At 34.5% G+C, this 18,744-nt stretch overlaps 1 protein-coding gene across 7 annotated transcripts in view; it reads right to left on the bottom strand.

The window, feature by feature from the left end:
- The window catches only part of LOC150078374 (protein hu-li tai shao-like), a 459,870-nt gene that overhangs the window by 205,081 nt on the left and 236,045 nt on the right, over positions 1 to 18,744 (bottom strand). For all 7 annotated transcript variants that reach the window (XM_090385317.1, XM_090385315.1, XM_090385320.1 and 4 more), the window contains exons 11-12: positions 13,969 to 14,079; positions 3,462 to 3,554 (exon numbers count right to left, since the gene is read on the bottom strand). In XM_090385317.1, coding sequence (XP_090241443.1) covers positions 3,462 to 3,554; positions 13,969 to 14,079 — 204 coding nt within the window. The remainder of the gene's footprint in view (positions 1 to 3,461; positions 3,555 to 13,968; positions 14,080 to 18,744) is intronic.

Genomic DNA, 18,744 nt, shown 5'->3' with positions numbered 1-18,744 from the left:
TTAGTGGAGAAGTTAGAAGACAGAGAGCCATCTATAATCACCCGCAGTGAGCAATCAGAGAGAAAACTGGATAGCCAATTACAAAAACGAGTTGGCAAAACATAAGATGGAAGCTTGTTTAGAAGACCTTTATGCCTAACACAATCGAAAGCTTTTGAGATGTCAAGAGCAACTGCTTGTGTCTCACTGAACTTTTCCATTGAATTTGTCCATAAATGGGTAACATAAGCCAGAATATTACCAGTGGATTGACACTGATGGAATCCACACTGGCGATCATTGATCAGACAAAGTTTATAGGTATTTTAAGAGTTGGCGGCTAATTGATTTCTCCATTAATTTAGAAAGAGTACACGTAATTGCAAAGGGATGATAACTGGATGGGAAGGATTTGTCACCATTTTTATGAACTGGTTGGATATGAGCAAATTTCCAAGCAGAAAGAAAAGCAACTTTAGAATAAGAAAGTGAAAAAAGGCGGCAAAGAACAGGAACAAGTTCAGGAGCACAGGTGGTATTTCTCCACTTGTTCTCAAGTGGAGAAATACCATCAGAACCTGGAGCTTTCTTAGCATCAAGATTCGTCAAAATCCTTCTGACATCCTTTTGACGGAAGACCACAGGAGGCATTGAATGGAGCGTGTTGGGAATGGTGGGAGGTATACAGGAGTTGGAAGAAAAATGGGATGCTAGCAGGTCAGCTTTCTCCTTGGCTAAAGTGACAACAGAACCAACTGGTTTGGACAGAGGTGGGAGCAGAGATGGGTGTGGCCAATAGCTTTGGAAAGAGACCAGAATGCTCGGCTACCATTAGGGCAAGAAGCAAGTTTTCTACTCTTAGCCTATTCAAAATCTAGTTTGGACTGATTAATAACTGCTTTACAATTGTTGCTAGGTTTGGTGTAGGCAGAAAATGAATCTGAAGAATTGGAAACAAGCCAATTACGATATGCAACCTTCTCTTGAACAGCCTTAGCACATTTATTGGAAAACCAAGGTTTAGATAAATGACGAGATTTTAAAGTGGAGTGTGGAATAAAGGATTCTATTCTTAAAAGAATAATTTTACCGACAAAATCTGAGCAAACGTTGACATCAGAAGTTTTGAAACTGTAATCCGACCAAGGAAAAGAAATCTCGCAGGTCATCCCATTTTGCATTCTTGTAATGCCAAACAATACGAGCTTGGGAATAGCCATGAGATAAAGGCTCCATTGGAGAAGAGACAATCACCAAGTTGTGATCTGAGGTGCCTAAAGGACCGCTCACTTCAACCGTGTACTTAGAACGGTTGTTTGTGAGAAAAAGATCAAGCGTGTTGGCTGTATGGTTAGGATTGTCTGGTATTCTTGTAGTTAAATGAACCATCTGTGCATGTTTTCAACCAGCTGGGTCAGTGTGACTAGAAAATGGAACCAGCTGGAGTTGTGAACATTAAAATCACCAAGGAAAATTACCTCACTGTTAGGAAAGTTGGACTGGAGAAAGTCAAGTTGCAAAGAGAGGAAGTAAAAAAGAGCCAAGTGATTAGTGGAGTTGGGAGACAACCAATGAATTTGACAGAATGTGGTAGAGAGATTTTAAGCCAGAGAAGATCAAAAAGAGGAGATTCCAAATTACCAAATATCTGACAGGGAATACTGGAACGGACATATGCACAAGTACCACCTTTGAGGCGAAAGGAATCATACAGCGAATAATTTGGGCAGTCAAGATGAGCAGTAATTGAAATAACTGATAACTGAGTTTCTGTCAGAAAAAGTACATGGGGTTTGGCAGACTAAGTGGAAATGGACATCAACATCGTTGAGATTAGAACTGAGACCATGTATATTTGTGAAATGAACTAGGAAATGTTTTGAAGGTTTAGATCTTTTCGCAGATAAGCTTGTTCTATTACTTTGACAATTTATGCTATATTCAATAGCAGAAAAGGTGGGGGGGAAGGGCATGCTGTATGAAGTAATGAAATACTTGGATATGGTGTGCACATGTAAGAATAATCCATATCCAAAAATTTCATTACTTAATTATAAATATGAGATGAGATGGAGCATTGATGTTATATCCAGAGGTTCATTCTTATGAAAGTATACTGACAATCTCTGATGAGATTCTCCAATACCAAGACCCATGCAGGTCTCACCTGAACTATCTTTTCAAAAACTTTACCCACACAGATTGTAAGAGATAACGACATAATTTTGAGCCACAGAATGATGTTTTCCTGGTTTTAATAGAGAGCAAGATTGAATGAATGGCACTAGGAAAGAGGTTAACTGTACTCAAAGATATATGATTTACTGATCCAGCAAAGTGCACAGGTCATCTTCAAGTAAAGTTTCAATATAATGTAATGAACATCTTCTAGACTTGCTGCACCATTTGAAGATTTGTTTAATAATTCCTTAAGTTTTATTAGTATAAAGGTTTGACTGTAGAGAAGTAAAAGGTATGTGGAGAAGTTTATTCATACTGTTCAGCATTTTCTATGATATATTGAAAGGATAAGTTTCTACATTCTGAAATATTCTGCTAATACAGAATGTAGAAACTTCTTCAGGATCAGACAGGTCTTTCCCTTTCCAGTTGTGGTGTATTGAAGAGGATGATCAAAAGAATTTTCCATTTGGCACTTGTGTTCTTTCAGCCAGATGAGCTGTTAGTCGGGTGTTGGGTGAGAGTTAAGGCAAACAGCTATCACATTTGGCTTTCCACCTAATTTGTCTTGCTTTAGCTGTAGGTCTTTTATATGCAATTAGATTATGGTGATAGGATATGTGGAATTTATTCCAAGCATGGTTTTCTCTTGTTTTATAGCAGTAATAAGTTTTAGTTTCATAAAACAGGAGAAAACCAGAACTAATAAGTATAACTAGTCAGGGGTAAATGTTCACCAAAGTGCCTTAAATTTGAAAATAAAAAATGTTTTAAAGTGATGCCTCTGTGAATTTTATATATATATAGAAATTTGACTATAAAAACTAATAAAAGGAAAGTTTTTGGCAGATTTCATGAAGTCAATTCTTGCATATAATTATCAAACACTTCAGATCAAGAATTTAAAATTAATGATGTTTCTATACCATCTAATAAAAGATGCATGCTAATACAATCTCTGATTTGAAGCATGAAAACAGTAATGCTTGCCAGTGTCAGATGTTCTAATGTGCAGAAAGCGTCCCGGTTGGTGTATAGTCACTACATATCATAGTTTTTTTTTTTTTTTTTTTCAACTTTCGTTTATTTCACATTTTCACTCACTGAAACTGAATGTAACATCCAAATGTAGATGTACCTTAATGAAAAAATTAATAAATGTCAGAGAAAATTATCAGTTTCAGGAGAGAAAATGCTTTATAAACATACAAAGATCATTGGTCACAACTAAATTATAGCAAAATTGCAATATATTGCAGAAGATTGTGTTTATATATATATAAATAAGGCACAAAATTTACCTGAATATTTTGTACTTCTTCCCACGTTGCCCCTTCCAGTATTTGTGACTGTGGACCTGCTGTTATTTTTGCATTCATTCTGTTTTCTTTTAACTGAAAATAAACAAATTTATAAATACAAAAATTACATTTTGTAATGTTTCAGTACCCAAGTTTATTTAAATTCTTTACAACATGCAATATGTTAAAAAAAAGTAAGAATAAATTAATCATGTTTGTTGGAATTTCCAATAGTGCTGAAGCATTATCAAAATGGATAAAGCTATAGCTGAATGGTTTAGTCCATGAACCATAGGAGAGCTTTGTTCTCTGGAGTATTAAGCTAATTATTTTTTCAATGATATGAATTTATGGTGGTGGTGGGGAGGTGAGGGTTTCAACACATCCAAGCAAAAAAACAAACCTATCTACAGCTCTTGACAAGTTTTCAGGCACAGGACAAGGTGCGCACAAATTCATCTAGTCAGAATAAAGTCCATTAATCCTGAAGGGGAGGGGGGTGCAATATAGAATGCCTAGTATTATGTGAATGTGCATTGTTTGTTGAAAGTGTAACTTGTTTCTGAAGTTAAGTTGGAAAAACGAGGGATGTGATGTTGAATGTTAAAATTAAAGTTTCACATAGTTAAGGAAGTGAAACTGTTTCTCATCTATTAGCATTTTGTGATTATTTTAAGAATATACCTATTGTAAAAATACATTTTTACTTCTAAAACTTCATGCTTTGTTCATTAGTTTGTTTTTATTAAGTTATTCAAGTTCATATTATTAAAATCTGCATAATTGGCAGACATTTTATGGAAAATCAGCAGTTAAACTGTCAGTTCAAGCTAAATAAACTACATAAGCAAATTCTGTTTTGCTCTTCTATACAAAAGGAAAAATTTCCAAAAATAAGCACAAAACCTTTTTAAACTCTAAAAATGTTTTCTGTTTTTGCTCAGAATGTTTAATTTGGTTTTTAACATTACGCCAGTTCATTGAATTATTTACATAATACATATTTCGATAACGTGTTAAATTTAGAGATATTTTATATCATAATAGTAAGACTAAAAATGCAAATACTACACGCAAACAGAGCAAATTCCAGAAATGTGGTGTAGCATTAAAGTTTGGACCATAAATATATATATCATTGAAAAAAATAATACAAAGCAGAGGAGCTCAAAATTGGTTTTAATTTTATTCAAAATAATCACCTGGCTGTACTGGCAGTTATCGCTTTACGAGTTCTCGGGTTTACGAGTTTTTTTTCCCAAGTATCAAGTATCAACAAAATCGAAAATATGAACATTAATTGCAAAAAATGAATGTTAAGCATTCATAAATACCGCATTTCAAACCAAGTGCGTAGCTATGCAATACAGTGTACACAGCTTTACGATATTAATCCGTTCCAGAGACACCATCGCATCATTAAAATATTGTAATGTGAACCCAATAACACATTGTTTTTTGGTAATTCATTTCAAGATATCGGAAGTTGAAATTTTCGTTTGTATAACTAAGCTATTTATCTCCCTAAAATGTCAGTTTTAAGGTAACGAGCATGATCTTAAAGCCATATAAATGGTCATGAGCATGGTTTGTAAATTGTATTAGTTACCAATTAAAATCATTAAAATGCACTACACTTTCACTGTTATCATATGTTCTGTTATAAGAATCAATTTTAAAAGCCTTTGTGATATTTTTCTAAAGCGCATTTCTGGAGGTCACGACCATAAAACAATAAAAATAATTTGCACTTTCCGGTTTATTGGGTTTTTCTGTTAGTGCAAGCAATTATAAACGGGTAGTAATTATGGTTAAAGGTGTTTCCCCCTTACTGAAATCTTCAATTGTATAAAAAACAAAATAAATTTTCAGAATCTTCTCTTCATTCCTTTTTTTAAAGCTTTGTAAACTTGTTACTCCATGCGAATCATGTTAGTTGCAATTTGTGTGTGCCGTTAAAAAATGCTTATGCATGCAATCGTGAAATTTATAATTAAAAGAGATTATCTTGGAAACGAATGCCTCTTGAAACATTTCTGAAGAAGACGACTCCTTGTGCAACAAACTCAACAAGTGCCGAGCCAATAATGAGTGATCAACGAGGGTGTATTTAGTCGATGATGATGAAGAATAAACGTTCTTTGACATTTATAAATAGTAAATAATTTCTCTATTATTATAATTTGCTTGATTTTACAGGCTACGTTTTCATTTCTTTGGATAAACAAACTAATTTTGTTTATCCAAAACAAACTAATTAGCTAATTAGTTTGTTTTGTTTAAACAAACTAATTAGCTAACTAATTTCATTGTTGAGAATGTAACCCCTATTTTTAACCTTATGTCTATGTGAAATAAATTCCCGCTTTATGAGTTTTTGCTTTACGAGCACGCAGTAGGAACGAATTAACTCGTAAAGTCGAGAACTACCTGTATTAACTAGACTATTCTAAAAGTTTCTGAAAGGAATCACCAAAGGTGCCCAACGAGATGTTTAATTCAGCAGTTAAGTTTTTCTCTATATCCTAAATATCCAGAAATCTTTTTCCTTTTGGAGCAGTTTTCACCTCAGGAAGGAGAAAGAAGCCTGCTGGTACTAGATCAGAAGAGAAGGTGGATGATTGGTCTGTACAATGCCAGGTTTTGTCAGAAATGTCTTCACAACAAGTGCAGAATGGGCAGGGGCATCATGCAACAAAAAACAGCTGTCTTTCTCTTGAAATTGTGGCCTTATCTGGGAAATGTGCTTCAGCAGTCATTAAATCACCTGTACAAGAACACAACACTGACCTCTTCTCTTCAAGTATAAATTCCTTGAGAATCACACCCTTTGTCAAAAAAAACATTTACTCCAGGATCACATTTCCTCGGAGTAAATAAAACCTTTTGAGCATTGGTAATGATTTTAGTCCATTGAATACTCTGATGCTTCATCTTTGGGTTGTACCGAAACACCCAACACTCATCTCTAGTGACAATACAGTCAAGGAAATTAGGATTGTCTTGACAAGTCTGGATGAAGTCTTCTCATGATGACACTCTTCAGTATTTCTGCTCATCTGCGAGGCTGTGCAGCACAAACTATATGCAGATTTTACTTTCCCTAAATCTTCATGCAAAATTTAACAAACCATCTCCTTATTCATATCCAACTCATCAGCCACTATTCTGAAGGTCAAATGACAATCTCCTGTCACAGTTTCCTGAATTTTTGCAACTCTGTCCTCCTTTCAAGTAGTTGATGGGTGCCCACTTCTTGGGTCACAGTGAACTTTCTAATATCCATCTTTGAACCACCACTTATACCATTGAAACACACTGGTACAACTTAACATTTCATCACCATAAACAGTTATTAACATTTCATACATTTCTGTTGCAGATTTTCCCAGTTTAAAGCAAAATTTGATATTTGTTTTTTTTCTCCATTGCAAAATTGTGACACAGAACATTAATATTACTAACAAAACTTGTTGTTACTTGCAACTTGTCAATCAAATGGACAATTTCTGTACAACCATCTGTTGGAGGAAATCTGAACTGCAACATACCACTTCTGTTTATTTTCAATTTGAACAACATGACTGCAACAGCACGACAGTCCGAGAACTTTATTGCCTTACCTCATACATGCTTTTCAATAATATGGTTCATTCCTATAGATCTGTGCTTACAAACTTCGCAAGAAGTATATGTAGTAGCAGTAGAGGCACGTGATGCAAGAAAGCACGCGTATGTAGCATCAGCCAAAAAAAAAAAAACCATTTTACACAAATTTCCTCTAAATGTTTGCCCAGTTCCTCTTTGAATTTATTGAAGTTATCAACTTCCACAATGACAGCTGGAAGTTTGTTCCAGCAATCAACTATACCAACTGACTACAGGCAAGTTTCTGCATATCTATTCTATAACTGTTTTTCTCATTTTGAATTTATGCCCCATCAGGTTTGTAATCTGAGCAAGAGGAAGAATCTCATCAGAACTGAGCCTGCTTAACATATTCAAAGCCTTATACACCTCAATCAGATCACCTCACAGGTGCCTAGTCTCCAGATGCTGCAATTTGCAGAACTTAAGCCTTTCTTGGTAAGACCACCCTTCCGTTCCCCTCACCAATCTCGCTGCCCTTCTCTGTACTTGCTCAAGCAAATCTACATTCTTCTTAAAAATGAGGCCTCCAGACCTGTATGCAATACTCAAGGTGTGGACTGACCACTGCCTTATACAAAGGGATAATTTCTTACTAGCAAAATTCCTGTATATAACTGACAATATCCCATGACCTGCTCTGACAGCCTGTCTGCACTGATCAGAAAATTTCATATCTGACTCTGCACAATTACTCCACGTCTTTTTCATTTTCTACCCCCTAAGAGTAGCACCAAACAGTTGGTACATTTCTCTGGGGTTACTGCTACCCTTTTGCAGTACATTGTATTTCTCAATGTTAAACTTCAGTTGTCACTTCTCAGCCCATCTGCCCAAATTTTCAAGATACTGTTACAGTAGCACACTGCCATTACTGGCATTAACTACCATGCCACCCTTTGCGTCATCTGCAAACTTTGACATTAAGACTGATATACCTTCATCAATATCATTGATAAATATACAAAACAACAGTGGGCTCAACACTGAATTCTGGGGGATTCCATAATAACATTAATCCCCATTGATTAATGTTATTAATCCACATTAATCAATGGGGGCCCTTCCTTCTAGAGTATATATAACTAAAGAAATCCCTGCCATTTATCTGTACACATTACACTCTCTTAATTCCAATTCTGCACTGCTTATATCAGTTTGACACCATGTCTTTGATATCCCAACAATATCCACCTTAGATGTCTTGACCAACACTTCAAATTCATCAAATTTATTTACTATACTCCTAGCATTGGTGTATATGCAAATATACATGCACAGAGATGAACATGTTTCTCTTCCCACATAGGTGCAAATTCTGCTGACCTTTCAATTATCAAGCTATTGGCCTCAATTACACATGGTCCTAACTTATTCCAAAAATTAACTTGAAATTAAAATTCTTCCCTCATGATTTGAATTTATAGCCACTAAATCATATTATCCTTTATAAATCTGTAAATTTCGACTACATTCACTGTATCTCCTCTCAGATAGAATTTAATGAGACTGCTCTGAAAACCACATTTTCGAAGTATTTGCTTACATTTGCAGACCTCAACCAAGTGGGTTGCTCTTTCAATAAGATTGATGTCTCTTTTAGGTGATGTCTCCCTATAAGGGCATATCCACGAGTTTGTGGACTGAGTCGATAAAAAGAAATAGGACTGCTTTTGTTACTGATCATAGTTGTCCCCCTTTTGAGTTTATGCATCAGGTATAGCATTTCTGCCACTGATGTCACTGATTTTATTGGAGATTGCATGCAGGGCTCACTCTGATTCTTATTCACTTTCTGTGAGGTTCTGGAAACTATGCCCTTTTAGCTGCGATTCATTGATGAACCCAGCCCTCGTGGTTGAAAAAGATGATGTTGGACCTGACTTGCCTTGCTTTCTTTGGACATGGAGATGTTTTGGATTTTCATTGAGATGACTGCTGATTCATTTCAGGATTATAGCAGTAAATACAAGTTTCATCTCCTGATATAACCCTTGAGAGGATTTTGATTTCTAATCTCATCCAACAGTTCCTGACAGATAAACAGATGACTTTCTATTCCTCAGTCAGCAATCATGGTACAAACTTTGCAGAGATTGCTTCATGTTCAATTCCTCCATTAAAGTGTTGGCATGTTCCATAAGAGAGTCCTAGGCCTGTCAATAATATAATTCATTGTCTTCATTGATGATTTGCCGAACTTTCTCCACATTTTCACCTGTGTTACTTGTTGATGGGTGGCCTGAATGCTCATAGTCTTCAATTCATGTTTTGCCATGTCTGAACCACAAGAACCACTCAAATTTTTGTCTCCCCAGAAGCTATTTTGAGCATCTCATATGTTTCAGCCTACCTGTCAACTGCTATCTTTCAAAAAGCTAGAGATGGGGTAACTGTAAGCAGGAGATAACTTGCCACTAATTCTACAATAAAAAAGTTTTTTGTTTTTTTATTTTTAAATAAGAATGTCATAAATAATGCATAATATTTGTTAAGCTGCATAAGATTAAGTCCTTTCTTTATCAAAACATAAAATTCTGAATATTTTGTTCAGAAAACATCTATATTCTCTAAATTTCCTAAGAATGCTCACTAAACCTTGGCACTATGGTGAATTTAGTTTACTTCAGTCTAAGCATTTGAGTTTGCGTGTTGTGGTACTTGTGTCACAGTATTTGTGACAGTGAGAGAAACATGTATACAGTGATGCAGATATATAATTTTTTTTTTTTTGGAATTAGAAAATATGATATTACACTTTAATTACAAGTTTTATGAAACATGTCTTTCTTCATATTAAAATATTTTAACATGTTTTATTCTTATGTGGTTCATTACCAGTAGATAATCTATTCTCTTAAGTATGATGTAATTCTCTTTCCATTAAAACTTTTCTTCCATTATGAGATCTATTCCAACAAAATCTCAACTTGTCATGAATTTTTCTTAAATTTTCTATCTACAAATTGAAGTTCAATTTTGGTTTTAATACTGAGATTAATTTAGGTATCGTCATTACTTTTTATCATATAACATTATATTTCATTCCTGGATTGTTAGTCTTATGATATTGTGATCTAACTGCTCTGGAAAATAATTTGTACAAGTTTTTCATGTTTCTTGGGTGATAAGAAACTTGTAGAACATTTACCATTTGCTTGACTTTGAATCCTTTTTTTTTTATGCATTATATTGAAAACCCTGTTGCCACACTAACATGCTTTGTTGCTTGCTTGACTGGTATATTCAATTTATCAAAATTTTTCAGTAATGTTGAATACAATTTTCTTGGTGTACAGATTTTCTTCTTTATATCTTTGATCATAATGTAATAGTGGCATGTGATGCAAGAAAGCAAGCATTATGAGCTTATGTAGCATCAGCAAAAAAAAAAAAAAAAAAAATTTCACAAATCCATTCCCTCTAAAAGTTTGTCCAGTTCCTCCTTGAATTTATTTAAGCTATCAACATCCACAATGACAGATGGAAGTTTGTTCCAGCAGATAGATGTCTGTTCATCCATCTGTTTATTGTTAAAATGCTGATTACTCTGTGTATAATCATGTGCACACAGTAACGCGCAAGGCCATGAGTTTATATATTACACTATCATGTGGCTCTCCTACTACATAAATGTAGTATTCCTGACAAAGTTGCGAACAAGTTATAACTAAAGTGGACACATAGTAACTTTGAATTTACATGAAGGTGATACTATCTGTTGCTACACTTTTAACCAACACATCAACCATATTATATGTTGTTCCTACAAATATAACTCAGAGTGTATAGAAATATGAGTGCAGTAACTTTAAAATCATTTTAATACAATAAATAATACAGGTAATCAAAGTAAACACATTTGCATACAAAAATAATAACATAAACATTAATGCAATATTAAAGATAATTATACGCTATTTTTTTTCAAGTTAGTATTTAATTATTTCTAAATGTTATATTTGTTTAAGTAATTATAATCTTTGGTGGCTGTGTACATACATATTCTCCACTGGTTATATAACTGCAAAAAAAAAAAAAAAAAAAAAGCTTCTTCAAGGTAATTTTTTGTCTGTGTTTGTTCTAGCTCTCAAAACTTCTGATAACAGAGATTATCTCCTGCACTGATAAAAATAATTCTGATATAGCATTTCAATTTTCCTAATGCTGTCATAGTGGAAATTTCCTACTCATACCAAAAACTTAAGAAATGTTGCTGTCACTATAGTGAATTAGAAAATATTAATAGAGAACTACCTGTACAGCCACTCCCCGACTTATGTAAGGGTTGCATTCTGCAGAACACTACGTAAGTCAGAATTTCCCCCATGCTTGTGCAGCACTCACAACTGTGCTCACTGTTGACTGAATCAAAATAAGAAATATTCGATGAACATGTAAATAGAATTATTTATTGTATTTATTCAATTTTTTATCTTATGCGCAGGAAAAATTACAAAAGCGTGCAATTTAAAAAAATTTAAAAATTATAAAATTACAAAAAAAAGAAAGGAGACAGGCATAACATCAATAAGTTTTACCTCTCAAGCATCATTGCCAGAATCGGCATCTTCAGCTGATAAATATGCCACTGTGGAGATTTAGACGGGGTCAGCCACTCAACCATACTAAAGAACATATTAATGGATGACTGGCCGGTGGCATTTTTTTTTTCATCGTAGATTTCTTTGTAGCAAGCAAGCTATCATTTACCCTTCTGTTAACTTTTAAGAATCGTTTGCTGTCAGGATCCATCTTATCAAACTTCGCCATTGCCGATGCAATTTCATGAAATGCCATTGCCATCTCTCTGGTGATGAAGCGTCTCGGCTCTTCATTTGGTTCATCTTGAGCTTCGTCAGCATTTTCTTCTTTCACTATCACTGACTGCATGTCAATAAGTTCTTCGTTAGATAATTCCTTCTCTTCTTCCTCTATTAACTCCTCCACGTCTTTGGCAACAACCTCCAACTCAAGTAACTCTGCAACCTTTACAATCTAATCTGTAACCTCTTCGTATGATTCGTCTTTTTCAAATCCTTCAAAGCCTTTTATGTCCTGTGGGCATATTTTCTTCCATGTGCCATTTTAACAACTTTTAGTAATTTCCGCCCAGGCCTTAATTAATGTTTAAGATAGCATGGTAAATATTGTAAAATTTCCAAAAGTCTCTTAACGTAAACTTTTCTCATCGTCTACTGCAGACCGACTGAGCAAATGTTGCGAGTAAATAGTATACTTTTAAATTCGAAATAACACCCTGATCCATTGGTTGAATGAGTGAAGTCTTGTTTGGCGGTAGAAATATGACTCTCACGTTCGAATTGAAATCATCTAGATGCATACGATGTCCAGGAGCATTATCTAATAGAAGCAAAATCTTGAAAGGAACGTTGTCTTTACAATATTTTTCAACCTCGGGAATGAAGCAGCATTTAAACCAATCCTCAAAGAGAGATATTGTTACCCATGCTCTCTTGTTCGATCAAAAATGCACGGGTAGGGTTGCTATATTGATGCCCTTAAATGCATGAGGATTTCAGTACACAAGTAGTGGTATTAATCTGTAATCTCCAGCTGCATTATCCCCAAGCAAGAGCACAGCCCTATCTTTTGACACTTTGAAATCAAGCATTGTCTTTTCTTCTTTGGCAATGTATGTTCGATCTGGCATTTTTTTCCAATACAGAGCAGTCTCGTCAACGTTAAAAATTTGTTGCATTGAAAAGCTGCCTTCATCAGTAATTTTTTCCAACAAATCACAAAATTACTCTGCAGCTGCAGAATTGACACTGGTGACTTCACCATACTTTAATGTTTTGGAATCCAGCGCAATGCAGCGTTAATCCAGCGTTATTAAACGGGTGGTTTAATAAACCACCCGTTGCTTGCCTTGAACTGGCATGGGGTTCACTGTACTTATCCTTAATATCTTCATAAATACTTCTTGCTTTTGCTTGAATGGCCATTGGACTCAGGGGCACTTGCCTCTGAATCTGATTTTCCATCTTCAATATCTGAATGCTGATATCTAAACCTGAATGCTGTTTTGTGATCACTGTTGATCTTAAATGCGTTGATCCTTTAACATGTTCTTTTATACAAGCACTGCCCTTTAAAATAGTATTCATTGTTGAAGCAGCAAGATCTAATTCCGTGCAACTGATGACAAACTTTGTCCTGCTTCGTAATTCTTAATTAATCATCTTCATTTCTAAATCAATTTTGTTTCCAAGCACTGCTAGCACTTGCACTTTCCATTGGTCCCTTTCCCTTCATCATTGTAATAAGTAAATAGGAATGAAGAGAAATTTATTTGTTTTTTATATGATTGAAGATTTCAGCGAAGGGGAACAACATTTCACCATAATAACGTAAAAACCCACACAAGTCCAGTTATCAGTAATAGCAAATGCAATAAGATAGTTTACTACTCATTTATAGATTGGCTAACAGAAAAGCCCAATAAACCGGAGAGTGCAAATGTTTTTACTGTTTTATGGTGGTGACCTCCAGAAATGCGTTTTAGAAAAATATTACCAATTTTTCTTATAAATTTCCATTATAAATATGACCTTTTAGAGGGATAAATAGCTTAGTAATATAGCTAAATTTTCAACTTCCAGGGACTGGGAACGAATTTAAAAAAAATAATAATAATAAAAAAATAAACACAATGTGTTATTCGGTTCACATTACTATATTTTCATAATACCTCCATTTATCCCCTAGAGATGCACAATGTTTCCATATTTTTTTCAGTTTGCACCAGCCAGCAAAAATTTATGTAAAGTCGAATTTGTATAAGTCGAGTATTACGCAAGTCGGAGAGTTCCTGTACTTTTTCTTTGTTACTTACCTCTTTTTGCTTACGTTTAAATTCATTGGGATCACCAGACTTTGGAATGAACTGATGTGGACTTTCAATTTTTATTGGAGCAGCATGAGAAGGTGATCCATCTTGGATCCACTATAAAAAATTTGTTAGCAATTTATATGAATTAATACAAGACAACATTTCAAATTTAATAAAAATTAGTATAATGCCACAATTTAACCAAGTTATGAATCATACAAATTGACTATAAATATCAGTGTGTTACTTTTTTAAAAAGTGGTGAAATTATTTTTCTCATTAATTACTTTTATTTGGGAACTTTTATACATCATTCTAAATAGACCATTTATTAAAATTCAGTGGGGAACCTGTGGAATACAACCAGAGATATAACTTTCATATATGATACTAGATATATATTTTGAGGGGGTAAGCAGTGTGATTTCTGTTTGCCTCATTTTAATGAAATTTGGAATGGACTGATAAAAGTTACTAAAAGAAACAAATATAAAATTTAATGAAAATCTGTAGGCTGAGAGTGGAGCTTGTTATATGTGGATGGACATGCTGAACATGTTAAAATACACTTTTTTTTAATGGTGGGAAAGGGCAGTAGCAATTAAAAATACTACAAAATATTTTATTTTCTATATCAGACATCATATGAAATTCAAACTATAATATTAATAAAAAGATTATACTTATAGATCATCTTCAAATGCAAAAAGAGTTTGTTTTTAAAGAGGCCAGTTCACATTCTGTTCTGTATATTACTGCCTGATGCTGGCTAAAACTGTTGGTTGTTGGTTATTCATACCACCACCCAGACAGCACTGTTTCATGGCTTATTGGCCTATTACAAGTAAAAATAGTCTTCCCTATTAGTGGAGTGTTACTTATTTGAGGTAGCGCAATATTATGGTAACTCATTGTGAAGGTAGTCACAACATGAGATGCAATTAAATCGTTGCCATTCATTATACTACAGTGGATTCCAGTTATTTGGGCCACCGGTTAATTGGGGCAGCCATTTATTTGGAACAAATCTTAAAAAGCAGAACCAAATCTAGAAAATAGCCAGGGTTTACTTCACTTAATTGGGACAACATGCCGTTTAATTGGGGCAGGAGACCGCAGCACTGGAGATTACCCTACGATTGTCTCCGACTGTACCACGTGGTTTGGTTGTATTTCTGGAGGTCACAACTATAAAACAATAAAAACAATTAGCAGTCATCTATTTACTGGGCTTTTCTGTTTGTGCAATCTATCATAAATGGATAGTAAACTATCTTATTGAACTTGCAATAATACCAATAGCTGAAATTCTGTGAGTTATTATGGTGAAATGTGTTTACACTTCCAAGGAATCTTCAATCATATAAAAAAATTAATTTTCAGAATCTTCTCTTCATTCCTATTTTTAAAGCTTCGTAACTTGTTACTCTGTTCTCACTTGCACGTATCGTGTTACTTGCAATTTGTGTGTGCCGTGTTCTTTGTTATTGATTGCTTATCTTTTTACTGTTTTAAATTTTAACCCCCACCCACAATGTCAACTAGCTAGTATGTACATATTACAGCATGTATTAATTATTCCGATTATCACGTATATTCTTCTGATTTTCATGTATCATTTAATTTTTTAATTGGTTAGGTAATAAAAAGGTAAATTTGTGCTTAATATATCTTTACTTTTATAGGCTGTGGATAATATTCCTCCTATTTTTGCTAATTAGAATCGCTCTTTAATAGAATTAAAATTCAATTCACAAACGGGATCACAATGACCAGCACTTACTACACATCGTATAGTGAACGGTACTTTACTATGGTGACTCCATCGTACATGATTTGATTGTACAGTGAACCAATTGTAAAGTGGGGTTCCATTATATTTTTTACCTTTTTTATGTGAAACTTCGGATAACTGGGGCAGCCACTTAATCGGGCCAAGATGTACTAGTCCTGATGTGTCTCAAATAACCGGAATTGATTTAGACGGGGTCAGCCACTCAACCATACTAAAGAACATATTAATGGATGACTGGCCGGTGGCATTTTTTTTTTCATCGTAGATTTCTTTGTAGCAAGCAAGCTATCATTTACCCTTCTGTTAACTTTTAAGAATCGTTTGCTGTCAGGATCCATCTTATCAAACTTCGCCATTGCCGATGCAATTTCATGAAATGCCATTGCCATCTCTCTGGTGATGAAGCGTCTCGGAATGAAATATTGTGAAGTATCACTGCCAGTTAAAAAGTGAATTGTCAAGCCTAGTCTTATGCCTTGCGAGATTATTTTCTTAGTTTACCACTAAAACACCATCAGGCATCTCTCATTTGTGGATTTATACTTCATAAGTGGATTGGCATGATTGCAACACCAGGGTACCTACCTACCCAAACCGAACGATAATAAGCCAATAAGCCTTGAAACGGTGCTGTCCGTGTGGTGGTATTCACCGAGATTAAGTAAAAATCATCTTCTCAACTTCTCTATTAGTGAAGCATTACTTATTTGAGATAGAGTAATATCATAGTAACTCATTGTGAAGGTAGTCACAATATGAGAAACAATTAAATTATGTCATTCATTATACTACTTTGTAGTTCACTAAGAACAAAATATTGTGAAGTATTACTGCCAGTTCAATATCAAATTGTCAAGTGTAGTCTTATACCTTGTGCGATTATTTTCTTATGATTTTGTGTGTATGCATTTATAAATACATTGCATGCATGAAAAAGAGTATTAATTCATTTATCTAAATGTGCATGCTTCTGTATGTTAAAATTTATTGATGTATAATGTATACACATGTGCACTTAAATACTGATGTATGGTGTGTGCGTGCACGTGTATGTGTGAGATATAATGGGTGATTCAGGAGCAACAGTAAATATTTTGGGAGGTTATAGTATCGATTATTCTGAATAAAAAAGTTCATATAAACGTATCCAATTCTCAATGGATACGGAGATACAGCTGTTTGAAACTGGCCGCACAAAGCCATTATGAGAGGTATGAAAGAACGATAAATGACTTATTGTTTGTATTTAGACATTTTGAATGATACAAAACACAAATAATTGACAAATTTTTTACAGTTCACAATAAATGTTCGAAAATCCCACTGCCAACTTCAATGCACTTTGCAACTCTTGTGGTAAGATGACGTGTTGTTCTTCTGAGATCGTCTTGGCATTTCTTTATGAGTGCAGCAGAACCCAAAATGCGAGCGGGCAATTCATCACTTGTATTCACCTTTTCTTTGTATACTGCACTTTTCATTCATTCCCACAAACAAAAATCTAACAGAGTGAGGTCTGGAGATCTTGGTGGCCAATGAATGGGATCACCGTGGTTGACCCACCATTCAGGGAAAGTTCGATTTAGATACTGTATCACCAGACAGATATAATGTGTAGGAGCTCCGTCACGCTGAAAGTACATACCAATCCTCGTAGGGAACATCTTCCAATTGTTTTGCAGAAATTCTAGGTAAATGGGCCCTGTAAGATGATTTTGCAACACAACAGGCCCAATCAACTGATTGTTGATGATACCACACATTTACAGAGAAGCGATGTTGAAAATTTGTTTCTACATGTACACTGGCATTTGGATTTTCATCTGACCACCTATGACAGTTACGGGTGTTTTGATACCTTCCCGGGTGAAACTAGCTTCATCGCTGAACAGTATTAATGGAATTAATCAGCAATTAGCATTTACCCACCAAAAAAATTCCAATTGCTGGGCATTGTCTCCTGGTTGAAGGTGCTGCACCTGCTGTAATATGAAATGGATACAAGCCATGCTCACGCAATGTTCGTCATACTCTTGTCTGTGGAACAACGATATGTGTAGAAATTCTTTGTGTGCTAATAGTAGGACTACATTCTACCGACTGAAGAATGTGTTCTATTTCATCCACATTTTGTTCATTTGGATGTTCAGAAGAAATAAAATAAAATAAAACAGAGTGCTGGAAACTGTACCAGTCTCACGCAGTTTGGTGTAAACACTAGTAAACGCTGTTAAATCTGGTATTCTGCAGTTAGAAAACTGTCGATGGTATTCTCTACAAGCAATAGTACTTCCACCACAAAAAATTGTAGACAAACACCATATCGGCATATTCAGCATGTGTGAAGATGTGTGGCATCCTTAACAACACTTCTAACACCAAACAGTGTCAGGTTATAACTGCTTCTTGGTCACATCTGATTCAGGGAGCTGTGTACGCCAGTTTCAAACAGCTGTATCTTGGTATCCATTGAGAATTGGACATGTTTATATGAACTTTTTTACTCAGAATAATCAATACCATAACCTCCCAAAATATTTACTATTCCTCCTGAATCACCTTGTATATACATATAGTGAAGAATACACAGACTGGTAAAACTAAAGTGACCAGATTTTTAGGGATAAATCAGGACAAAATGAATTCCAAAGATGAAAAATTCAGGACTTGCTTTTTTTCACTTTCCAACACATGTATAAAAGTCAGAATGATGCAAGTTTTACTGCCCTAGATTTTCGAACATTTTAATATTAGCAATCCTAAAGTTTCATAAAACAGTGCACAGAAAGATCTGCAATTTTATTTTTGGTTCAAGTAAAATTATCAACCAGTTAACTGTAGGAACAAAAAAATCTAATCCAGGTACAATTATCATGTTTTATATAAAAAAACTAACTATAGAAACTCAAAAATCAAAATACATTTCACATTAAAAAAAAAAATACCAGATGATCCTATTCATAATTATTAGTTGTGTTCTTCAT

This window comes from Mastigoproctus giganteus, chromosome 11 (genome assembly GCF_048544385.1).
Source record: "Mastigoproctus giganteus isolate SK-2022 chromosome 11, ASM4854438v1, whole genome shotgun sequence".
Lineage (NCBI taxonomy): Eukaryota > Metazoa > Arthropoda > Arachnida > Uropygi > Thelyphonidae > Mastigoproctus > Mastigoproctus giganteus.
This window is presented reverse-complemented; position numbering and strand designations above follow the sequence as displayed.